Source organism: Branchiostoma belcheri, unplaced genomic scaffold (genome assembly GCF_001625305.1).
Source record: "Branchiostoma belcheri isolate BF01 breed outbred unplaced genomic scaffold, Haploidv18h27 scaffold80, whole genome shotgun sequence".
Lineage (NCBI taxonomy): Eukaryota > Metazoa > Chordata > Leptocardii > Amphioxiformes > Branchiostomatidae > Branchiostoma > Branchiostoma belcheri.
This window is the reverse complement of record NW_017804465.1, coordinates 900,346-927,237: the sequence shown is the minus strand read 5'-3', so window position 1 is coordinate 927,237 and position 26,892 is coordinate 900,346. Positions and strand designations below refer to the sequence as shown.

The following is a 26,892-nucleotide window of genomic DNA, read 5'->3' as shown; positions in this document are numbered from 1 at the left end:
TTTGGCCAGTCGTCTTTCCCCGGTTTCGACCTCTGCAAACTCCAACATCTCTCCGCTGGATTTGGGAATCCACTCAGAGGAGACGGAATCAGAGCTAAAGTCTGCCTGACAAAGACTCAGCAGGGCCGTCAAAATAAGCAGATGAATAAGTGTCATCGCCATAGCGGCAAAACTAGTGTCCTCACAGGTACAAGCACATTAAAATGCTTCCCAGCTTTTATATTGCCCCGTGGGTATATTCTGGGACCATTACGGTGTACCATGAACCTGCTTGACTAGTTTACAAAAACTTGTTGAAGTTTTCGAGTCGACAAGAATTTTTGAGCAAACAATCACAGCCCGATCTTCAGTTGCCAACAACTCGGGGTATTTCATTTCCACACCCGGGGGACGCTTTACACTGATTAGGATGTTTAACAGTCAAACACAAATATCTAAAAATATCGGAGCTCGCAGTGACTAGAGACATACTAGAAGAGTATATTACAAGTCAGATCATCTAAAATACAAGGAGGAATCAGAGTATACAGAGAGGTTTTGTTAAATCATTTACGCCTGGTAACCAATGATCGCCAAACAACCACACAAGTGGCAATTATAACCCGCTGGGCTTTGCTCAGGTGCTCGGTACATGATTAAATGATTAACTGCATTCTACCATTAGCGCCCATTTTGCAGCAATAAGATTGATACGTTATTAGTTATTTGTAGATGAATTATTCTCTGGGATACGGAATATACCGTTGTACATCTGCAAATAATGGACCTTTAAACAAGGTCAGTTAAAAGTGGCCATTGTCGTAGATTGATTTACCTACTCAGCACAATTAATTTATGGCAACTATAAAGTGTACTTTTGTTGTACTGTTATAGGTTTCTTTTTATGACTTTGATTTTAGGCAGTGTGGTATAAACGTTGTGTCTAACATTTGTGAGAATAATTATGATATATATGGTTATGATAAGTTTTGAGTGAACTGGTTATCATAAAGATTGAAATAAGGTAGATTGCAAAATGTATCAAGAATTTGAATTACATTACGTGTATTCACTGTAGTGTTAATTTTACATGTGTATTCTAGCCAGCACTTACATGAATGACAACTGCTTCAATTGTGTTAGACATTATAATAAAGTAGAAATGTACAAAGAGCTTTTATCACATGCATTTATTCTACTCTAAGCAAAAGTATTATGTATTTAAAACACAAAGCTCTAGGAGATTATGACTGTGTTTGAACAATTATAGACAAACCACCCACATGCACAGTCCAATATTCTAAAGTCCGTTGACATCTAAAAAAAAAAACCAAACGCAACAAGCTGGTGATATATTAATCTGTTCATTATGTTATAAAGTGGCTACCACTCTTTGAAGCATGCATGTCAACTGTGACTATGAATTCTTCAGAAGTATCTCAGCGTGAAGGTATGATTTTATCAAATTTAGCAATGCAAATATTTCTAGAATGCTACTACTGGCGCATTGAAAAACAAGTCCAATCAATCAAACAAACAAAGAAACAAACAAACATACACACATGAGCCTAATTAAATCAAGCTATTAGCAGCCTGTTCACAGTCCAGGCCCCTGTTTGCTTGATAGTCAAAACTTAAGTCAGTATAATCGGAAGCATCCAAATCCTCTTGATTTAACAACATGTGAAAACATAGATCATTTATTGTCATACTGGCAATCGTCTGTTATTGACAATATTAATGTATGTGATGATTAGTTGCCATAGTGAAAGAAAAACTTTAGGTCCTGGTTTTCATCGTAAAACAAAGCATTCCTTTCTTCAAGGACTTGCTTTCTTCAAATCTGCCTCCAGTCGCACGTTTAGGGCACAATTTGGAGATTCGCGACGTGCAACAACAAACTGAGAGAGTAAAAGAAGACGGCAACTGGCTTCTGACAACGAAAGATAACACAGATTAGCACACGTCATGTATTTGCATCAAACATCGTACTAGAGTTTAACTGACGAATTATATATTTTTTAAACTGATTATGCAAATATGATCTTATTGGCATGCATTATATCAGTTTTGCCACACACCAAAGGTCTTATCTTAACAAAGAATGTCATTTTAGCACTTCCTCGTAGATTTTGTAAATGAAGTTCTGATTTGTACTAAAATATGTCAGGTGTTCCGGGGAGCGACATCTCGCTGGTGAGAGTAGAGCTGGCCGTGCTGGGAGGCGGGGAGTAGGACAGGCGGCCGTACACCGCGTCTGGGTCCCGGAACCGATTCAGCTGGGGGCCCTTCTTGCCGACTTGGTGACTTAGGTTGTCGTCAATGGAGGCCTGTGGATAAAGAAATGAATGAATGAATGACTAAAGAAAAGAACTAAGAAATGACTAATGTATTGAAGAAACTATACGCGGCAGCTTTATGAGAGTTGAATTATGAATAAGGAGCAAATAGCTCATTTGAATACAACGCATTTGAACGTAGCAAAGTATATACACACTATGAATATCAATGAAGTTCAAAAACACAACCATCTTCAAAATAAGCATCATCATCAATGTCCTAATTTTTTTCTGTATAGAGTTTAATTTGTTACTTTTACAATTTTTAAGACAAATTAAACAACTTTATTTAGATAGACTTATAACAGTCTTACGCTGTAGATGTTGGTCTCGAAGGACTGCACTACGGGGGAGACGACCCTCCTGCGGCGCCTGGCTGTGGGCGGGTGGTACGAACCCTTCTTCTTCAGATAGAACATCAGCAGTACCAGAAGGGCCGCAAGAGCCGCCAGGGCTATCGGTAAGCCAACGGCCAGCCCGACCTTATCCTGGGTGGAGAGTCCTCCGTTGCCAGCCGGGTCCTGGTACTAAAATGGAGGGCAGGTACGTTACTAGTTTGATAACTTTTTACTGTTAAACCATAGTATTCATGTCTCATCTGGCTGGTAGCAGAATTTAAACCTAATTTATTTAATTTACTTAATTATAGTTACTTGACGATGTATATATGTAACATTATCTATATACCATCCTTTTACTGTGACCTGTACTTAACCCTGTGGGTATGTGTGTACAATAAAGGTCTTCATTCATCATGCATTCATTGAAACTACAGAAATGACATGTCCTCAGCTTACCACAAGGGAAATGCTGCCTTCTGTTGGACAGGCACACATGCCAGGTGGATACGATCCACTCGGGCTCCACGGGTTCACTTGTGGGCAGATGCTGTCAAAATTCCCCTCGAAGCTGACACTTGTACCTATTGGCCATCCCTGCAAGAGTCACATGTATTGATATATAATTCCTTGTAGTGTGTACTAAACCATGTTGATAGTTTGTTTCAACAATCATTATTGTAAACACACGATAACGTATTTCAAAACTGTATAGTACATGAAAGGGTTTTAATAGAATGTGAACAATATAATTAATAAATAACCTTTATTGTACAATGATGATCGGGCTACGTACAGGTGAGCAGATGACAATCTATATACATGTTTGTAGTAAAAAAAAAAGCTAAAACTACTCTAAAACAATAGATTGAAGAAAATGCAAACCATACTTATTTTCCCGTTTTTACTCACAGTGGAATCCGATAATATATATATTCAAAGTACTGATATGTGATAACATTTTATAGATGCCATATAATGTTATACTCACAGGCTTAAGGTTTAAGATGAATTCTCCCCTGCTGACGGCATTCTTAATCCTGTTTGCTTCTTCAGTCAAGTTAACTGAGCCTGAGCTGTCCCGTTCTCTTGACATGGTGAATTGGAGGAAGTTCTGTGAATAAAAATAAAAATAAAAAAAACTCGCGTTTATTTCAAGGTCAATAAAAACAACAATGTTTTGCTTTGATTTAGTGCACAGAGTGGATCGTTTGACTAATGCATATAAACATACCTGTCCTCTCTGTGACAGCTTTGTTGAAGCCACGCAAGAATGGGAGACACCTATACTCGTCAGCACGGTTTTGAGGGCAGGAAGCAGCCGATCCACTGCGACTGAGTGTTGGGTAACCAGGTTGGTAAAGTCCACGTTGTTGAAATGCACTGTTACATCCATGCTGCAGGAATAGCAAACAGAAAAGTAACTTACAAAAGACAAAACTACCAGCATTTTAGAGCATAATATTGAATTGCCTGATGACATTCGCTTGTTTGTCTTTACACTTTAGGCGACGATACCAAACAAAAAGCAACTTTAAAAACTCTCCATTTAAGATATTGTGTTTATGAGGTATGTACTTCCAGAGAGTGGCAAACTTCCAGAGAGTGGCAAGGACGTATGTCAACAAAGCAAATAGTACTCACTCGGTATAGTCGAGCGGCTCCATAAGCTGGTATTGGTTGACGCCATCGCTAATGATAATGCCATCCCACGTGGAACTGTTGCTGAGAAAGCTGATGATGCCAGGTGTGATCTTCTGTTGCATGCTGCTTCGTATTGAGAAAGTGATGTTTGGCTGCAACAGGAATATAAATCTCTTCAAATAAACCCCCGACATGTGAAGTATAACCGGTGCAATGGCCAAGTGGGTAAAGTGCTCGCCTTGCATTCTGTATGTCGTGAGTTCGATCCCCGGCCGAGTCATACCAAAGATTTTAGAAATGGTACATACTGCTTTCTCTGCTCAGCACTCAGCATTTGGAGAAGAGTATGGGAGTTAAACACACACCACTACCAGTGGACTAGCCCCCTGCTGTAGTGACTGCTGTGTGTGGCCCAGTGCTAATGAACGGAGATGGGCGCCGCCCTATGCGTCACTTGACGCGGGAAGGCTCTTTAACTTAACTTAATGTGAAGTATCAGCTCGAGGAATGACGTATTTCAGAACAATCTTAAACCTGTTGGAAGCGTTTAAAACTTGTTGGAAGCGTACAACATATACATCTATGTTACATTTGATTTGATTTCTGTATATGACCAGTACTACTTAATTTCCTGTATTTATTATATATTATGTTAAGCTATAATTTATGTTACATCTGATTCTCTGTACCTTTTGAGTTGTTTTGATTTTGTATTTGTCGGTGCCTAATAAGCCCATATGGGCTTGGCGGCATATTGATCGCAATGGCAAAATAATAAACATTCATTCATTCATTCATTCATTCATTCATTCATTCATTCATTCATTCATTCATTCATATACAAACACTTACGCCTGCGATGGTGATATTGTTGATTGTTTTATCCGAGTCCCATCCACCAAACCTGTCTCGCAGAAGCTGAAGTCCTTGGACACGAAAACTGTCTTGTAGTTGCTGTTGGGAACCCGGATGCTCAGGAAGACAGGGGCAAAATGCACTCAACTCATATTCCCTAACATAGAAGAGAATACAAGTTGAACGTTGCTGATTTCATACAGGTGTCCTGCTTCCATTCTTTTACGTGAGGTTTGGTTCTATACATGGTTTAGAAGACACTCCTAGTCTTATGATGATTTTTAGCACATTGCGTCCCCCGTAAACGTCGTTGAGACAGATATTTTACTCATTAGCATACGGGGGAACTGTCAGCACCAGAACATATAGGTACGTGCACCAACTTAATGAACAAACGGTCGCAAAACATTCAACCCCGTATAAGTTTTTCAGCTGAATCATCTGTAAAGCGAACCTACGTTTCTTGCAGCAAGCAGTCATCTCCGCACTGAGGCTCACCGTCAAACACACACCATTGGCACGAGGTATGCAGATAGCACGCTTCTGCATCTCTTCAATACAAAAAAATGGAACCGGAATCATCATTTCTGAATTACTAATACCTAAACGACATGATCATGTAGGAATGTGAAGACAATGGGTGAGTAACAGAAAGTCTTAACGTACAACATTGAATTGGATAAACGGATTAGTTCACAAGTTGTTAATTTCTGCAGCTGCCGAAGAGTCTCTGAAATAACATTAGGAAAGATGATCTAAATGTTAAGACCTCTTTAGTATTTTCATAGAACCCCTCACCTCGGTTCACAGATAGGAGGGCAGAAGTCGCATGTCTCGGTGGTCATGAAATCCACTTCAGTCACCTGAAGACTACCGGCATGGATGAGGAAGTTTCCTATGTTGTCCACGAGCTTCCTTGCTTCTGCTTCCATTGCATGCAGTTGGTCTAGAGGGACGCTGATGCTGAAGGTACAGTGGTTCTGTTCACAAAATGAAAATAAAACAATCGTTAGGTATGGATGACCTGCGGCAATCTGAAGCACCACGAGACCATCCATAAGAGATAGAGGCTCAAACGTAACTTGCCCCGAGTTACTTTAGTTTCAATTTTCAATCTTCAACAAAAATGCTCTACCCGTTATTTCGTAGAACACATGAGGCACGAATACCATCATGTATTTCGCGTGTCGTTTCAAAATCTGCATAACATCAAAAGCAGAATCTCGTGAATGTGATCATAGTAAATATTCCGCAAATTTAATATATCAAAGCCTATTACGTACATTTTCTATCCATATGTTGTCCAAGTTCAAAGTGGCGACAGACGAAGGCCCGAGCGTAGTGGTAACAAAGTTGATGATGTCCTGCTCCAACATGTCACGAATAGTGAAATCCGACTCCAGAACGTCGTCGAGATTGACATCATTCCCGTTCATTTCTCCCAAGCTGATCTCAAACTTTACCCTTTAAGAAAGTCGTGAGTTATTTCATTTTAATATATAATTATAATGCAAAGAAATGATAAAATACAGATAATTTTTTGTACTAATTATAATCACTAAACGTCGATGAAGGTTAGACATCCAGGTAATACGATACGCCAAAAAGCAGTTACTCAAGCAACTGGATATGATTTGCCTATCGATCAATAGTTCGTGCTTATAAACCTGCATTTCCCCTCTGGTCTCTCAGTCACTGATGAAAGCTAGTGGATACTAGATGAAGCGTCTAACGTTTTCAAAATCATATCCAGTTGCTTGAGTAACTGCTTTTTGGCGTATAATCACTAAAGTGTATCAACAGCAAGCTATAGCTGTAACATGCCTACAGCAAAATTACAACGGGACTTACAACAAGGCTATAGTGGAACTACAGCGGTTAACGTTACAGCAATATATAGGTACAGATGTACTCACGTGTTGTTGACCTCGTCTTCAGGATTTGCCGCTCTGTACTCGACGTGTTCTCCATCCAGGTTATGGCCTATGGTGAATTGTTCGTCCCACGAGAGGATATCATGAATGGTGTTTTGTAAGGCAGTAAGGTCCTGGTTACCTGTTGTGTCTTGTATCGTGAAGTCAATGGTGTCCTGTGTTCAAGGGAAGATTGAATATGGCGATTACATGTGGTATTGAGTATCAAGGATGGACCAGGTTGTATGACACACGGGTGAGAAAAGGATTCTCCCTGATATTAGATTTCTGACGCATTAAATTTGTCTCAATGGGTTACGAAAACAAATGAATTAGATGTACTTAGACTTTGTATCTGAGAATTAAGTGGCAATCACACAAACACGCGCGCGCGCGCGCGCACACACACACACACACACACACACAAACACAGAGGCGTGCGGCCAAATACCAAACACAATTACATACAATTGAATGACTAATGCAAGACGAAACTTACTCTTCCAACTTGCACGACTTGAATGGCTTGCTGGGGTACCGAGATGCCCCTGTTTTGGAGAGCGGCGCGAAGAGAAGCCAAGAAACTGTCCGCCACTTCCTGCTGCATCTGGGGTGTAACGTCGGTAGGAATGAACATGCAAGGGAAGAACGCCGACATGTCTATTACGGTGCCCGCAGCTGTTGGAGCAGTTCCGGAGCCCGAAGCTGTTGAAGGAGTTCCTGGGCCGGCAAGTGTTAATGTGGCCATGGAGCCCGCGGATGTCAATGTGGTTACGGAGCCCGCGGATGGCGAAGTGGCTACGGAGCCTGCAGATGGCGAAGTGGCTACGGAGCCCGCAGATAGCGAAGTGGCTACGGAGCCCGCGGATGGCGAAGTGGCTACGGAGCCCGCAGATGCTGAAGTGGCTACGGAGCCCGCAGATGGAGAAGTGGCTACGGAGCCCGCGGATGGTGAAGTGGCTACGGAGCCCGCAGATGGCGAAGTGGCTACGGAGCCCGCAGATGGCGAAGTGGCTACGGAGCCTGCAGATGCTGGAGTGGTTACGGGGCCCGCAGATGCTGAAGTAGCCACAGAGCCTGCAGATGCTGAAGTAGTCACGGACCCCGATGTTGGTGTAGTTACGGGGTTTGCAGATGTTGGTGTGGTTACGGGGCTTGCAGATGTTGGTGTAGTTACGGGGCTTGCAGATGTTGGTGTAGTTACGGGGCTTGCAGATGCTGGTGTAGTTACTGAGGCCGCAGATGTTGGTGTAGTTACGGGGCCCGCAGATGCTGAAGTAGTCACGGAGCCCACAGATGATGAAGTTGTCACGGAGCCGACAAATGGTGATGTGGCTAAGGACCCCGCTGATGGAGAAGTAGTTATGGAGACCGCAGATGGTGATGTCGCTACGGGGCCCGGAGAGGTTGGGGAAATGGTCGTTGTGGCATCAGTTGTTTGAAGATTTATGTGGCTGACCGTTGATGGTTGTGTTGTGGGGTAGGCAACTGTTGGTGGAAGAGTTATATAAGCCACAACAGCTGTGGGAAATACAAAATACAATTCAAGCTACTTTGGATATGCTTAAATTCCTTAATTAATGAAGACGTAGCCGTGGGATCATTCTTTCTGTTCTGTCAATCTGTCTATTTCTCTATTTCTATCTTTAGCTTCCTATTTTTCTATCTCTATCTCTCTCTGTACATAAACACTGACACGTCAATGGAATCGGTACATGCTCAACGAAATGAGTACGGGAGGAAGTACGAAATTGAAGATGTAGAATACAATTTCCTATACACCTACTGGTTGTACAATGCGATGTCAACGTGCAGACAGAGAGGGTCCAATCAAAGAGCGTTCCCGGGGCGCAGGGCATGTGTAATGGTAGCGGGTTACTTGGGACCCCCGTGCACTGGTAGAACTTGGTACAGTCATACGGGTCTGGGTACATGCCGGCAGGAACGGCCGTGCAGTCTGCGGGGGGTCCTGGCGTTGGAGAAAAACAAGACATAAGTTTAGATTACATTATTACAGATTACAGTAATTATTTCATTTCAGATATTGGCATAGTAAACAGCTCCGCAAACATGTACTTGCCCAAAGTCCTAAAACACAATTGTGGACAGTCAGAATTTTAGAAAACTCTCTTGTAAGCGTTTTATCTATATGTAAATTGACTACACCATCACATCCTTTATATTTAATTTGTACGTATATATAGAGCTTTGAGTGGATGAAATAAAGCGTTTCGGAAAATACCAATCTGTGGAGTGGCGGTTGTTGTTATGATCTCCTCTGTCGTTGTCTCCAGTGTTGTTTCTATTGTAGTCGTGGCATCTGTTGTTGTTTCCGTTGTTGTTTCTGTTGTCGTTGTGACATCTGCCGTTGTCTCCAGTGTTGTCTTTGTTGTCGTTGTGGCATCTGTTGTTGTTTCCATTGTTGTTTCTGATGTAGTCGTGGCAACTGTTGTTGGTTCCGGTGTAGTTTCCGTTGTCGTTGTCGCAACTTCCGTCGTTGGTTGTGGCGTAGTTCTTGTTACAGAGATTAATGCAAAGAATAAATATGTTTACAAAAAATATAGGTACTGTGCAATACTAAACGACAGTGATTGTTGATTTTTAGAAGGCAAAGATATCAGCTGGCAGTTAAAGTCAGATATTCAATTTAGTAACTTACGGAGCGCAGGTCTCTTTGCAGACTGGGAAATCCAACTCCTCACACCAGCCACAGTGGGGCAAAGCCTCACAGGTGGGTTTGTCAGGCCTGTGATGTACAGATGTCCTCATGAAACCGTCAGATATTGAAGCTTACAAGTATGTCATCAATCCCTTCTGCTATATATTGTAGGTCAGCTATTTTCGAGTAGGGACTATGGGCAATCTGTCAAAGTTTATGTAATGCATTGCTGACATATTATGCCGTTATCATGCCGATATATGAGCATATCCGATGGATGGATAGACATATTTAATGTAACTGTACAGACATTAATGGACATCGCTTACTGTGCACTGCACGGCACCTCGCACTCAGGTACAGATGGGTCAGGTTGGTACGGGGGTGATCCGCCTATCTGCCCTGCTCCTTGGCTGCTTTGGACTTCACGGGGAGCTTAAATGCATATGGTATAGTCAAAAATGATGTGACGGACTTTCATAAGAAAGCAATGTGCATTCAAAAATCATTACAGTTTCTGCCTTGCCCTAAGCCTTTCTTTGGAGAATACTTTAAAGACAAAATAATGGTTCTACTTACGAGGACAGGGTATATCTGTCAAGACACCCAGGATTCCGTTTGTGCAGGACTCATGGTCCCATGGACACGAACAGGGACACTGCAAACAGGGAGAGAATAGTGGGACTATTAAAATAGTAAATACATCGGTAAATGACGTAGCTAAGAGTGAATAACATGACGAAATGCGGATGCTGTGGTTAAAGAATGCCTTGGCCAATTAGGAGTCGGCATTCTTATCTTGTTTATAAGGACGTAATACCATTGGCCAGTTGTGGTTTATGGGTTTTGCTGAATAACAACCATTACCCATGGCTGTTGCATATAAGCAAATAACACGCATTACCTGACAACTAGACTGAACACTTGCATCACACGACTGGCAATCTTTATCACAGGAACAATCCTAGAAAAAAAAAGAAATCAAATGTTTTTTTTTTTTGCAATTTCGCCAAGTATAAAGCCAGCAAACATGGTATCGTTTCCTCTGTTTGCCTTGCGTGTGCATTGATTACCATGTAGCTATAAACATATAACAAAATAAAACATACATTAGTTTCGTAATGGATTCTATGTGATACTGTCTTTGAGACAAAAAAATTCTAACGGTTGAAGCAGTCAATCCAATTATCGATTTAAAATGATTTAACAATTCAAGATAAACCCGTAGATGTTTCTTTCAGTGTGTACACAAAACTTCTGTGGGCTGCACAAAACTTATTTTTCAAACCTGTGTTTGGCTATCTTGGCAGTTGTTGGTCTGGCGGTTGTGCAGAACCAACAAAAATGTGTTGGTGTTGGTAATTGGGTACATGGAGAACTGGGTACACGGGTCGCTGCCGGTAGTGACGTGAAGACCGGTGAATCCGGAAGTGTCGTAGAACAACTGGGAATCCTGGGTAACGTAGCTGTTACACAATCCTGACTGTAGAATGCAAGAAATTTCATTAATGGCTAAATCTCAATCATCAGTCTAAATTATCCATTCATTAAAATAATTGTAATTGAATGGTTGAAGAATATCATGTAGTAAAAAGGATTGCCTGATGGAGATTATGATTATCAATTCTGCGTTTTTCACTTCGTTTGGTAATCTTTTAGCGTTAATTAAAATCTTACCATCAGGAGTCCTCCTCTAGACACCAGTTCATTAGCCAGCCAAGGAAACTTGTTGGTCAGGTGATCGTGCTCCGTGCTAGGTGCTGTCGGCAGGTCCATAAAGTACCTTTCATTGCGTGTGTAAAAAGACAATTATTGAATTACGTAAAGGGGTTACAAACCTTATTCGGAAATATGCAAAATTTCGGAGTAAGTATCGTTGCCATCTTCAATTAAAAATAATATCTTTAAAGCAGCAATTAGAAATCTTGGTATTTGAAATCAAAACTTACCCACTATCGTCAAGTAGAAAGCAGTCAAACTCCGCCGATAAACAATCAGGTATCTGTAAAGTTTTGTCAGATTTTAAAAACTCCGAATGAACGGTTAAGCGCAATGCAGTTATTTATGTGTTTTTGTTATTACTTAATTCGATTAATAAAATAGTAGCTGATTATCGCAAATAGGATGGCTGATGTTCACATTTACAAAATATTAGATGTATTAAATAAAGATGGTTTGTAAAAAGCCATTCTCACCTCCGAGTACAACAGGGAATAGTATTGCCTTTCGATTATGTCAGCTGCAATGACGCCTAGAATCTGAGTACTGGAAGGAAGACATTTGTTTTAATTAGTTGAGACTCAGTCCTTGGTAAAGTGACAAAATAATGAGGCCGACTTTTGTTAGGTGACAAATATATGCTGATTCGATGCACTGTTAGTTGTGGCAATGTACTATAATTTATAGTTTAATTTATTAGTTATATAATATTCAGACCCGTGCCTATCCAGTTCTATGCCTGAATGGATTAACTTATTAAGATCAGCCTAGCCATATTTTGCATCGGTAACGGACTTAAGAAAGAGCGAACTTAGCATCAGGCCCGGTTCTCCAGGAGCATAAATACAGGTTTATTGCCACAGTGGTAGATTTGCTCCAAGCACGGTGCTGGATACACGTGGAATATCCAGAATCATGCTTGTCCACGCGTTCTGGATACAATACATACCCACTGTTAGCGATAACTCTGCTGATGGTGACCATGTTGCCTCCGCCGAACGGACTGGGGACCGGACGGGAGAAGGTGTAGTCGTTAGGTCTGCTCAAGGCGCGCTTGTACCTGTAAAAATCATGTGTGTATCAATTAATAGTCATCATGTTAAAAAAGACTAAAATACGCGTCCAAACAAAACATAATTTATGTCTAAAATTGACTTACATGTGGCTTATATGTGCTAAACAGCATTTTAACGAGTTTGCTCAGTGCAATGTCACTGGGCACTGATGCAGCATCTCGTCTCCCTAGTTCAGAAACATAGGGAAACTTTACTACTTTACAAGAAAGGCTGCTCGGACGATTCCCTCACCCGTCCTGTAAAAACGGGACTTACGTCCATAACCAAATCTACGTGGTTATTTCCACCAAAGGAAGTAAGAAGGGTTGGAATGAGAAGAAAGAGACGAAAATGGAATTCTAACCTCACACGGTGGTTTCACCCCACGTTGACCCCCCTAAACTACTAAATGGCATTATATCTCACCATCCCTGTTGGGTTGGGTCATACCGCCTGTCCACGGCGATTCCAGGGAAGATTCTGAACATCCCGTTTCTGGTGCCCACGTATCTGTCGGAAGATGATTAAAAGGAAAGCATTATTTTAAATGATTTCATTCTGCTACAGAATTACATAAAGCTATATTGTACTATTGCTAATGGTCAGATTTTGAAAAAAATATAGATTACCTCCATACTGAGTCTGAAGCATTCTGCCTCCAGTACTGCTCAATTGCAGCCGTCAGGACCACATCAGTTCGGACACCTTCTACCAGTCCTGGGTGTATTATGTGATTTTTTTTCAAGAATTATCAGCATACATGCGTATCATACTCATAAGAAATTCGAATTGTATACAGATATATACTTGTATCCTCATATATTGCCATATTTTTACTGGTAGTTCGTCAGATGCATCAGATTTTCTTGGTCACTTCTACGCATATTGTCATTGCACTTTAAGGCATTAAACTGACATGGCCTTTATATATCTATATTTACATATTTAATGCATTTTAGGTACTTACCTGGATTGTCCACAGATCCAGTAACGTCATTGAGAAATTGTTCGATGTTCGCAACGTCCACAGCTGTCTCCACGCTGCTCAGGTAGCCGACTGGGTCAGTGTAGGCATATGGTGGAAACTAAGGAAGCAGAGTGCAGATTTAAGATGGAGAGCATTAAGTGGTATTATACGGTTATAGCCACTCTCTCTTGCCCTGCAGGATTGTTTGTATCTTTCCTAGAATGGCTGGCTGGCACTTATTAAAGCTCCTCACACCTGGATCAGTAGAAATCCTTGAGGGGACGGTTCTTATGATTATTTACAGGTTACAGGTTTTAGAGTCATTCATAGATTAGAAATATCACTTGCCATCTGCGCGTCTGACATAACAGAGAATCCAGTTACATGATTTATTTTGTATTTCTAATATGGTTGGAATAACAGTTGAAGGTTATACATCAAAGTGATCATACTGCACTGACAGACAAGGTATGTCGCTGCCTTACCATGACAGTAGATCCGTCCTGAGTGGCGTAGTTGTTATACATTCTGCAGACGTCTGTGTTCATGGCCGGGTCCAGCTGGTGAAACACTGACTCTGTAACGTTCTCTGGATTCACCTACAGAGTGTAAGAACGGTATTACATTATTATGATAAATTAGATGTCATACGTTTGCCAATGCCAAACAAAATTACATTGGTTAGGCAAGGACATGATGTCCATACATTTAACCTGTCAACCACCTACCTGGTTTGGAACAGTGATGGTTCTATCCTCCTCAAACAGACAGAGCACGACGCTGTACTTGGAGTCTGGAATCGACTCGTAGTAGAAGTTTGCCGGCTTTACTAACGTGAAAACGCCGTCAAACTGGGCGTCTCCGCGAGTAACTGGAACTTTCACCTGTGGTGTTAGAAAGTTGATTTTCTTCACGATTTATTTATTGATTTACCTTTCTCCCTTGATAACAGATGCTACAAGTCCTCATTTAAACACTCCTTTTGCCTACTCTTTATATGTTATAGAACAGCAAGGTAACCTTATTAAAATTTTGAAATGCACAGTTGTTCTTAATATTTATGCTCCATGAAGGATAATGTTGTAATCGATTACATCGTTGACATAGCAGCTTCCACTCTCCCCATTCAAGATCTTAGTGACTTCATCATCCGGCAGCTCTCCCTTCATCGCATTCAGATGGAGAAAAGTCGGATCTGTCGGCCACTCCATGGGTTTAGGGAGGTCTCGGTGGAGGAGGACTCGACCGTCTGTCAAAAAGCCGAGGAACAAGAAATGTATTTTTCTGTATATCAATCAGTTAGTGACGGTTCGTTAAAAATGATTTTACACGTTGAGTTTAGGCAGGTTTGAAACACCTGTAGAAATAATTTTTCAGGTACGATCTTACCTTCTCTGTCCACCAGGAAGGCGTGGGAGTACAAGCCGAGGTTAAAGTTGACAATCTCGTTAAACACAATGTCCATGGAGATGTCAACAGCCGTGACGCCGAAGAACACACCATTCGAGTCAGCGGTACGGATAGCACCCGTTATTGTTAACCCTGCAAAGAAAACAATACAACGGTAGATAAACGAAGTTGATGATTTAGATTCGAAAATTGAAAATTTGCGTCAATCAATCAATCGACCACCGGGAACTCAAGTAAGGCGGCTGCGGACATGCACACGACCGGCCAGGTCGTTCTATTCTCGGTGAAGACATTCTTATGTTACTAAAATCGCCTGTCCCAGTAATGTATTGGCTAGAGTATAATCGTTGCATCCCAAATAACTATACCAGAAGACAATATTCAAGGGCCATTGGTATAGTAATATAAGACACCATTGATATAGTAGTAGGTATTTAGCTGGCTATACTAACCAAGATGTTCATCCTTGGTCGGGACAGAAAATTTTGGCTCTGGCTCCGACTGGAAGAAGTCGTAGTAGCTTCCCATCATTGCCGTTAGCTTCTCTCCCTGGCCGTCACCTTTATGTTTTAGAACAAATGACATTTTAGTCCGTATCAGTACCAATCAGAACACATTTAATCCAAATCTAGACTAGGTTTTTAGTCGGTTTTAGCCCCCCCCCCATCTAATTAGGGTAAAAGGGATGCGGGAAGCAATGAGATTTGATATCTATATTTGATATACAATTCCTGCAATCTTCATATTCTTATAGTGTTCGTGTCCCTAGCTTAGCTAACGATACTAAATTGATAGGTCCCGATGTCCTGGTGGAGATACTAGTAGTTCTATAAACACTTCGCTGTTAGAGATTTGAATACTCACCTACGTTATCAGTTCTGCCATATGGACCGACTCCCTGCGGGTCCCTGCCAGAGGCAAAGCACGGGCCATATGTGCTTTGTCTGCAGTCTTCGTTCTAAGTCAGGGAATTTGTACAACGTAATTACAAAGTGTCTTTGGGGTTTGTATGCAGATTGCAAGAGGCTACAATTTTGTCAGCTAATTTTTTATTTATTTCCCTACGACAAAAACAAATGCAACGTGGTGGCGCAGGTTGAATTAAAAAAAAAACTTATCAACGCCACCACTAACAGAAACAACAAAGAAGAAAATTTAACGCAGATTATACTTAAATAAACAAAATAAAAAAAATACAGAAATACAGATTAAGTAGTATAACAGTATGCCCCACCCAACCCAATGACAAAAGTGACCAATACGAAACACAAAGACCTTGTACAAAAAATAGGTTGTGGTTAGAAAGTTGAGTTTAGAGAAAGAAGAAAAAGAATGTGAGAATAATTGCTTACTTTGAAAAAATACTTTTTATGTTTGATAACATCAGGGTATATTTGCCTATGTTGATTATATGATACTATCATAAATAGATGAATTAAAATCATCTGTTTATACAGGACAGCCCTGTCGTCCTAACAATTTGACCGCTCTTCTCAGAGGTCCAGTTGGGGGGGGAGGGGGTTTGGCACGGGGAATAATACAAATAGATTAATAATATCATCCAATGTTGATTTTGGTATCTCTTATAACATGAACCCACACAGTGAAGCAAATGCCGCATTAGTGTTAATGTTAAACAAATGTTACTAACCGTCCACGTCACTGCGTCCGGGACCTGTATGTTGTTCTGATCTGCGATGGTAGCCAGGAATTTCAAAGCCTTCATGCTGTTTGTATTTTGAAGGAAACCTGCCAATATATCTGGGACAAAAAAGCTTGTACACTGCCTATCACTGGGATCAGGGCACCAGCCACTGTAGGCGTCTACGAGATCGTCGCCAAGACCGTAGGTGAAGATGTGTACAGTCCGGTCCTGCAAGGTTCATGCGATAGGAAACAAGGAAAATACCGACATGCATGACATACTAGTTTTCTGAGAAAAAGGCTGTTTTAGATAAATTTTTTTACAGTTATGGACACCTGAAAATACCCTGAGCATGGAATTGCCGTCTAATAATGTTTATTTCTCACCATGCGACTTTGGCCCTCAGTGATCTGGTCCAGAACATTCTTTGGGTCTGAAGGCTGTCCGTCTGTCAGGAAGATTATGACGTTGTCGCTGTCATAAAATTGTTCCTGCCAAGATACAAATCCAAATTTATAGTTCAGCACCATCGTGCTGCAACTAAATTTGAATAATACAAAGAAATAGAAATACAGCTCCAGAAATATTTAATAAGACCGAACTTCATTCTACACAAACATTCGAGTGACTTTGAAGAGTCTATACAACGAATATGTCTTGCAAGAGTGCTGTATTTAATGTACCATAATGTACGTATTTTTTGTCCATGTTAAAGCACGAGTCTTCGACCTTTCTTTAACCTTGATCAGTTACACTATCAGCCGCGGCCGCTTTTCAAGTGTTCAAGGGGCAGCTCGAGGCACATGAGTACAAAATTACATAGTTAATTAATATAAGTGGTTAAATCATCATAATTGATTATAATTTTTGCGATGGGAGGTTTAATAAAATATATTTAGAACATCGAAATATAGGCAGATACTATATTTTCAACAAAATTGGATAGGTGGTGGTCTGTGAGGCCTATAACACAACTTTATCTCTTCAAAAGAGAACTTTGTATCAAAATAAGTTACTCACCGGCTTCTTTTGCTTGGCATCGTGGAATATGTCAAATGCTTTTTCGAATGCCTTGCTGTAGTACGTTGCCACTGAATCAAATGATAAATAAATAAGCAAACAGTATAACAAATTATAGATGCACTACATTCGTTCCATGGGTTTACGATAACAATGAGTTTGGTTCATAGGAACGGAAATTACACAAGCGTTTCAATAATATATAATGCTTTAATTGATACAGAAACAGCTGAAATATGATCGAATGAAGTTGGATATTCCACACTTTTCGTGCCAAGTTTAGATTAGATTACCTTTAATTGACCTTGACCTTCGAATTATATAGGATTTAAAAAATCTACAACCCCCATATATAATATACCTACCTTCTTGATCAAGGTTTAAAAAATGATAATAGTACAATGCTTGGGTCCACCATTGCTCAAACTACCAAGATTTTCATCAAAAAACTGTACTCACAAAAAGGGCGAAGGTTGTTGATGAAATCCCGCATGATCTCGATGTTACCAGGGTTAGCTTCTCCCAGACTGTCTCCTAAACAGCCATGTGGTGTTTCTGCTTCGTTACTAAAGGACACCACTCCTACCTGATACAGATTGAAATCATTTGATTTATTTGTATCTCAACTTGAATACATCGAATTAGGTATAAAGACATAGAGACAGGGCTTCTCAACTAGCCGAATTGTTACAAAGGGCTACCGGTACCCTTGGCGATTGAACAATGTATATTGTACAAAACAACGAGGCCGGCCTCTGTATACGTAACTCCTAAACTACAAATGGTTTGAACACCAAATGTTTAAAGGGTGATATACCCGTGGAGTAAAATCATTACACTAACTTTAGTGTCATTTTGACATAATATGACGTCATTAATGTGGTTTTCCTGCCTGAAAAGTGTGCGTCATACAATATCAACTTATGTTGCCAGTGAAAATGAATCCATGACACCATACATATCAACCCAACCAGCTGGAATTAACTATCTTGATGCAGCACGACGGCGTTGTGAAAGATTTCGGTTAGCTTAAGAAATCCACTATACTCTATACAAGTGGCTGGGTACAACTGATGCAGATTTTCAACCCCATTTGACCTCTTTTTTTTTAGGAAAATTAAGATTTCAAGAAGACGCCATTAATTCAGCCCGCTGTGTACGTATTTGAACAGTCGCGATTTCCCATCATTGTATCCACGGAGAGATGAAAATTCCTGCCATTATCAATCCACCCGTACCAATCCACATGTACCAGCGTTTACTACAGACTCACCCAGTCCCTCGCTGTTAGAGTATCAAGGACCGTCAAAGCTGCTTGTTTGGCCAGGTCAATCCTATGTGCAGTATTCATGGACCCACTGATATCTATGACGATCACAACATTCTTTTTCTTGGGCGACGCGGCGCTGACGTACCAGTTTCTAGTATTTTAGAGGGGAATAAGCAGGGAAGATTGCCATGTACAAGTTGTCCTTGAAATCATGATTTAAATAAATTTTAATAATATGTATGAACACACCTACATTTTACTTCTAGAGAATTGTATTGGTGTGAAGAATGTTTACTGGAAAAATATTTCCGTACCTGAATATGTGGGCGCTTTCATTACAAAACCTGTCGTTCTTGGGGAACTGGTGATACTCGCCCTCTTTGGCACCATAATACTGCCAGGTCACCCCGGACATCTCGTGTGAGTTGGACTTCATGATGTTGTAGACGTGCGGGCGGATTGTATTTGTCGCACCGGCAACTAGGCAAGGGAATGTGACGATCAACATAAGCTTCGGCGTCAGCTTGAGTCACAAAGAGAATAAGACAACGTAACACAGCCATTCCTTTTTGGGTTAAACTGCTTTGTGATGCAATTCATGTCATCCCGTCATCCCGTCCAGAACAGAAGAAAGACAGAGAGAGAGAGAGGAAGAGAACAATACATGGTGCTGCATCAAGCATAGCGATTTCTTTTCAGCTTCGAGTACCTGCAGTAAATGTAGCGCATGTGTCGTTGACGATCTGCTGCAGGAACCTCGGGTCGTACTCCAGCTGGCCGAGGTTGTCGCAGCAGTCCGAGGCAGAAGCGCCTCCTGCCGGGCCCTGTGCATGAGAGGCTTCTATCTCAGCCTTGTTCCTGTGCAGGATCTCCCGGCACTTCTTCAGACGGTCTCCTGCAGCCTGCGTCAGCAGATTTAGCTGTGCCTGGCCGTCGATCTGTAAGATCAAACAATTATACGAAGTATCCAAATCACTCACACTCTCTCTCTCTCACTCACTCAATCACTCACACACCTACTCACTCACACACATACACTCACACACCTACTCACTCACACAATCACTCTTTCTCAGTCGCTTTACTATTCATCATGTTGCTACTATACACAAAGTGCAAGAAGGAGTCGGTCCTACTATATATATAAAACGTTACTACTATATACAAAAAGCAAGAACGCAACATAAATATGTATATAGTTAATCAATTATTAATTTTTGAAATTAAGTACATGAATAACTAAATAATCAGGCTCGCTCGCATCTTATGTATAACAGTAACAAGTTTAGTCAGTTTACTTCCTTGCACTCTGCATATAGTAGCTCAAAGTAAAACGACAGTTTTGTCATGTTTGTATTTCAACCAACACGTTTTTTTTAAATGTGGTCTTTGTCTCTTGCAGTTTATATGTAATAACGTTTTATTATAGTACAGTCTTGCACTACAGTCCACGACTGTTTTGCACTTTGTGTATTGTAACAGTAGGTTAATTTACGGGGATACCTGCATCTTATGTATGGTAACAACATAATTATTTAGAGTCTTGTCTTGTACCTTGTGTATAGTAGCAGCACAGTAACATGTATTGTCATGCCTTGTACTTTATGTATTGTAGCAGCACAGTAACATGTATTGTCATGCCTTGTACTTTGTGTATAGTAGCAGCACAGTAACATGTATTGGCATGCCTTGTACTTTGTGTATAGTAGCAGCACAGTAACATGTATTGGCATGCCTTGTACTTTGTGTATAGTAGCAGCACAGTAACATGTATTGGCATGCCTTGTACTTTGTGTATAGTAGCGGCGCAGTAACATGTATTGCCATGCCTTGTATTTTGTGTGTAGTAGCAGCATAGTAACATGTATTGTCATACCTTGTACGTTGTGTATAGTAGCAGCACAATAACATGTATTGTCATGTCTTGTACTTTGTGTATAGTAGCGGCGCAGTAACATGTATTGGCATGCCTTGTACTTTGTGCATAGTAGAAGCACAATAAAATGTATTGCCATGTCTTGTACTTTGTGTAACGTAGCAGCAAAGTAACATGTATTGTCATACCTTGTACTTTGTGTATAGTAGCAGCACAGTAACATGTATTGTCATGCCTTGTACTTTATGTATAGTAGCAGCACAAGAACATCTATCGACATGCCTTGTACTTTGTGTATAGTAGCAGCACAATAACATCTATCGTCATGTTTTGTACCTTGTGTATAGTAGCAGCACAGTAACATGTATTCTCATGCCTTGTACTTTATGTATAGTAGCAGCACAATAACATGTATCGTCATGCCTTGTACTCTGTATAACTTAGCAGCACAGTAACATCTATCGTCATGCGTTGTACTTTGTGTAACGTAGTAGCACAGTAACATCTATCGTTATGCCTTGTACGTTGTGTATAGTAGCAGCACAATAACATGTATCGTCATGCCTTGTACTCTGTATAACTTAGCAGCACAGTAACATGTATTGTCATGCCTTGTACTTTGTGAATAATAAAAACAAGGCTATGAACCTGGCTTGTACTTTCTGTATGGCACCAACAATGAGTCAACCTGCGATTTAAATCCACGATTGACTTTAAACGCAACATATTACCTACTGCCTGAAAACATGTTTGAAGTAAATTTGAATATAAACATATACAGATTGTATTTCCGGACAAACAAGTCAATTACACTATGATTGATAATGCTGTAATTTCAAGTAGTTGATAACAAAATAACAAACTCCTGATAACAGGCGTTTTATCGATTAATCTTCTTACCGAAAATTGGTAAAGAAATTTTCACTACTTAAATACATAATAACAACCAAATGTATAGAAAGTCGGTTGTGTAATTTTCTGTCAAATCAAATACGCGTCCGTATTCTGGAAAATACAATGGCCGTTAAACATTATTTCTTCATTTTAGTTATTCTAATAATATATGTAGCCTAAAATTTTGACTTTGTAACCTTCTCATGGCTTTGAACACGTTTAAAAGTGATTATTTTACTTAAAAGATGCGTTTGATTTTGACAATTACAATGTATCTGCCATTAATTGGTCATTGAAGTAATTTACGTAATACGACATTGCTGTGAAGAGTGTAAGCTAAGGCACAATATACCTGTACTTCACATGATAGATATTTGATATATGCTTTTTTATGAGCACAGCGTTCCTAAATTGTACAGCCGTGTCTCCGTCTGGGTTCTTATCTAGAACAAATTGTGCCCTACCGACCAACTAAACTTTGTCTCTCGAGCTCGTATTTGCAAACACTCAGACTTCTGCAAACTAATCAGAAGATTTTAAGAAATAGTTCAGACAAAAGGAGTCTGGTTTTGCTGCTCAATGTGTGGCCATGGTGCTACAAGGCTTTAAGTGGTAGCAATTACAGTATTCAATTCAAGAAAGGCATAAACAACATACTTTGCCTGTTCTGTTTTTGTACTAGGGTGAAGAACAATTGTTTTGCTTAACATCTGGGTCCAAACATGACTCATTGCGTGCCACATATCTTAGAGAATAAGGTGTTCTTAAAATGACCTTTATACTAGCTGTCAAATGTTTCTCAAATCTCGTAGTGTTATTAAATCCGAGGATAAAAAAGCCTTGCGGCGTTGTTGTGTCGTCATTGAGACTGCGTCGCCCAGAGGTATGGCTGTTTGCTTAAGCAAACAAGACCCTGGTAACACAGAAATCAGCTGATCAAATAGGGCACTCCGACGTGACACTAATGTAGAACTCCGCACTTATTTTGTGCTTTTAAGGCAGTTTCACTACATTAACATACTTAGATTCAAGCAACTACTTCTGTAAAGCACTGCGTGTTGGTACATACAGAGGAACATAAAGGATCTATGTTACCATTGAAGTATAAAGGACGGAAGCATAACAAAAGCTTGTTATACCCTAAACCAGATCAACACATCTTAAATGATTAAGAGGACAAGCTACATTTAAAGGATGGCTAAAACTTGTTGTTGTGTGTCACCAGTACATTCTATACTCAGCATCATCTTACAAAAGGTTTACGACAACGTTAGCGTATGTACGCGTAAATGCTTGCCCAATGGATATACATCCATTGAGGATCATAATGTATAAAGAACAATCAATCTAAACATATACATATGTGATGTATGACAAATTAGCAAAACGGATACCGTATATGTACCAAACTAGGGCAGAAATACACTAATATACTCGTACACAAGATTGGTTGCCGTTACGGTAGTAAAGTGTCATTGGTCGGAATAACAGCAAAAGTTCTATCTTAGTTTTGACAATTATATCAAGACTTGTTTAACGAAGCCTTTATCAGGATTTTCTTATCACTGTCTTTCAACAGGAAAAACAGTGATTTGATGGACGTGTTTGTCCCCTTTACAAACTATTTAAAAGATATGCTTTAATTTGTATGTGCGTGTGGTCGGGGAAGTAACTATTAGTTAGACTTAACATCGTGTTAGATTTAAAGCTTTTAGACAAAGCGGTAGAATGGTCTCGTGGTGTGTACGTCTGTATTTGTGGGGCTCAGTAGGTAACACAAGGTGCGTAATTAAACATGTCAGAGGGCCTCCCCGTAAACAGGTTTGCAAGACGAACATCCTTTGTACAGTGTGTGTTGTATACCAAGCAACGCAGTACAAAACCAGCCTTTTCTCTTAATCACTAAAGATGCACGGATCAGAAGGTATAAAAGAATATTGTGTAACTCTTAATCATTTTATCTGTTGATTGACATATAAAGCTTAAAGCCTTTTTGTTAACTGTGCACGTACAAATGCACAACAATCAGTAAAAAGGATTATTAAATCTAACTAAGGTAATATAAGGAATCTGTTTTCGAACAAAATAAGCACGATTTTTCACGTTAATGTCACGTAGTGGGTCCGAGTTGGTCAACTCATTTATGTGTTGTCAAGGTTTTATTTGCTTACGCATATATATTGATCTCGACGTATCAATAGCGACAGAGCAACGCTGCAAAGCTATTTTATCCTCGGATGCAATAACATTAGGAGATGCGAGAAACATTTGACAGCTAGTATAAAGGTCATTTCAAGAGTACCTTGCCAAGGCCCGAAATATCTTGTTGCTAAGTTTCGCCGGTGCGACTTATTTACGGACTTTTGCGTTTTTTAAGAGGAAAAAAATTCACCGCCAGCTAGGGCTATACACACAGAACACAGGAAGTAGGACATCAAATTGGTGTCTCTAAATTGCAGGTCTTTTCCCTATTATTATTAATACTTACAAATGCATCGAAATCCACTTGTTCCCTGAGTCTTTTTGTTCAATTTTTTGGTCATTTAAAAGTAAATTAAGACTTTGGCTTGTGGATTCCTTTCTAGAACTTAAAGTACATGTGTCGGTCCTTGACCCTTTACTTAAAAGTCCTTCACTTTACAAACACAAAATAGGAAACTATGCTGTTTGTATCTTTCTGTATGAGCATACTTTGATTCCTAAAACTTTTAGATTATCATCACCTAGGAAACCACAGTAACCTTCAACCTAATCACCTTTGTTCACGCTTTTTTTAGACAGAGGGGATTGTTATCTTTTCATCAATTCTAAGATGCCTTGATATCTTCCTCGATCAGTTCGTATAGGATTTCTTCCAATAGCAATTCGGCGAATTGTAGTCGGTTGATGAGAGAAGAATATTTGTTCTAGATAAGCACAGCATAGATTTTACACAGCAGACGAAACGCAGTGCTCATATCGAAGTCACGTGAACTAGATTAACAGACCGTCCAATTTGTGCATTTTTGTGAATTGTTGATGTCGTTTGTAATAGTAACCAGGTCTATATAATGTTGTTTTCTTTGAATCTGATCTACTCTCAGTGGCCATCTGTCTAATGTCGTCCCCGTTACTGGGGCAACGCTGATTGACAAGCAAACATAGTTCCTGATGCTGTTCAAATGGTACTTCTTAGCGTTAGATAAGATACAACTGCACGTTTTGTGATAGTAAATATCTACAGATTTTAAGTAGAATTCTACGGACGAAATGACAGAAAGGAATGGTAGTTTTGACAATAAACGCTTGACGCGACATGAGGTAAATGAAATTCGGAATCCTTGCCCATCTTCAAGAGAGTATATTTACATTAAACATGACAAACATTAGAGAGGGAGATATAGGAAAAGAAATGGCAAAAAAACATGCCATTTTTCCTCCCAACAAAATACACGCACCAACGCAAAATAATATGAAGGTATTTTGGTCGTTAAAGGTATATAGTTGGTAAAAGCAATAGCGAAATTGTACTAGAAATATCTGTTGTCTATCACGAGAAGTCTATATGGCAGCGAGTCTTGGGAACCTATGAAGGGTGCCTACACTGTTCAACACAAGAGGTCAGGGTTGTTTTATTAGCTAACCGTCAATCAAACTGTATTCAAAGACAGTATTATTGACGCCACATAACAGGGAATTGTCACATGCATCAACCACGTAATATAAAATTCAAATTCAAAATGATTATAGATGTTCTCTGAAAACCAAAGAGAAAAAAAGCCATTCAGGTTCAATCGTAGAAAAGGTAAAGAGGAACATTGTTCGTTAGTCAGTCTCTATTTAATTGGATAAATAAACCGTCAAACTACTGAGGTAAATTGCCTGGTCATATTTATCAGGTCAGTATATACAAAGAAAGTTTGGAATACTGATGGAAGTGGAATATCTACATCGCTAATAGAGTTTTAAAAGTTGAAGAACTTACCTGAGTCTGTGAGAAGCTGAGTTTGTCGTCATATTCCTGGACCAGTTGTAGCGCGCCGGTTTGGGACTCGGCGAAAGTCGTCATCTTGCGGCTGACCCTGGGGATCCAGTCGGTGGTGATGGGAGCGGTGGACAGATCCCCGAGGGAGGGACTCCATAGCGCCGCTAGGAACACTAACAGGACCGCTTTGGTCGGCATCACAGGCCCACGCAGTCCTCCACTGTCAGGACACATGGGTTCACAAAGACAACGAGCCGTCTTCGTTCTTGTAACCTAGGTATCAGCTCTTCTTTCGAGAAAATAACACAACAGGAAACAGTGCGATCCTGGTATTAAGTCGACAACAACAACTTATATGCATTCAGGACGACTAATGACTTTTGATCTGACCTGCACCATTATGGTCCGACCTGCAATAGCTAAGTGGTCAAGAAAGTAACCAAGGACTGTACAATCTGTCAGCAGAAATTCATCAAAGACAGGCTCGGCCTGAAGGTTCGTCTGTCGAACGAATCTGACAACTTATTGTTTTGGGAGATTGTGTTGTTTTGCACCATCGCACGTTTTAGAATATAAAGCCAAGGGCGTTGGGATTAACCAAAGCATTGTTTTCGACATGTGGAATTGTGACGCTTCATAACTTGGCCATAATCAGAGTCACGGAGTGCAATCAACGGTCAAATATTAAACAAAATCACCTGACGTTGGCAAACAGCCGCTCGCCGCCCGGGTTTGAAGTGTGCGCAGCTGGAGAGAAGATTAATGTTGACACTCGCGGCTCTCATAACGGAAATGTGTGATTTATATACGGATAATTATTTACAAATGGATACATGACACGCAGGTGAAACAAATGGTGCCAATTTAGGCTCTCGAGTTTGATTAGGGAGGCAATAATTTGTTATCTTTAATTAAAAAGATATCTCGTACATGCCAAAGCGTGCGTACGGTCAGTAGGTTGTTGTCTATCAAGTGTACAAAGAAATACCTTAGTAGAAAGTTGTATGTTACACTCTATCCACATCAAACTCTACAAAAGGCAAACGCTCTATATACCTAACATAATCCATCTGTTTGATGTGTAGTCTGTTTCTTTAAGCTATTTTAAATGAAGGCCTCAAAAGAAGTTATCCGATAGTTAAAGGTGAAGGTTTAATCGCCACCACCTCCTCCTGTTATAAAAGAACAACTTCAGAGACTCTGTTTTCTAATTGACTCCAGACATACAACCGTTCAGACAATAATATAAGGGACGACACGGAAGTATACTAGTCTAGAAAGCACACACGTTTATTTGGAGGTTACTCGTACAGTTTTGTACTATAGTACAGTCCAAATACGTCAA

At 40.2% G+C, this 26,892-nt stretch overlaps 2 protein-coding genes and 1 pseudogene across 2 annotated transcripts; 1 reads left to right on the top strand and 2 right to left on the bottom strand.

The window, feature by feature from the left end:
* Positions 1–1,096: 1,096 nt before the first annotated feature.
* On the bottom strand, positions 1,097–7,821 carry LOC109486511 (annotated as a pseudogene).
* Positions 7,815–8,510, top strand: LOC109486448 (paternally-expressed gene 3 protein-like). Its single transcript, XM_019790278.1, has one exon. The coding sequence runs from the start codon at positions 7,815–7,817 to the stop codon at positions 8,508–8,510; it is 696 nt and encodes a 231-aa protein (XP_019645837.1).
* A 472-nt stretch (positions 8,511–8,982) lies between these two features.
* Positions 8,983–25,990, bottom strand: LOC109486447 (VWFA and cache domain-containing protein CG16868-like). The gene is made up of 20 exons (XM_019790277.1): positions 25,548–25,990; positions 19,523–19,751; positions 19,128–19,293; positions 18,817–18,964; positions 18,003–18,129; positions 17,544–17,614; positions 16,910–17,014; positions 15,743–15,836; positions 15,331–15,438; positions 14,858–15,010; positions 14,563–14,717; positions 14,197–14,352; positions 13,954–14,067; positions 13,469–13,586; positions 13,131–13,218; positions 11,405–11,510; positions 11,016–11,210; positions 10,631–10,691; positions 9,311–9,536; positions 8,983–9,037 (listed from the first exon to the last, which is right to left on the bottom strand). Exons 1-20 carry the CDS (start codon positions 25,779–25,781, stop codon positions 8,983–8,985), a joined length of 2,709 nt encoding a protein of 902 aa, XP_019645836.1. The 5' UTR covers positions 25,782–25,990.
* Between the last annotated feature and the right edge of the window lie 902 nt (positions 25,991–26,892).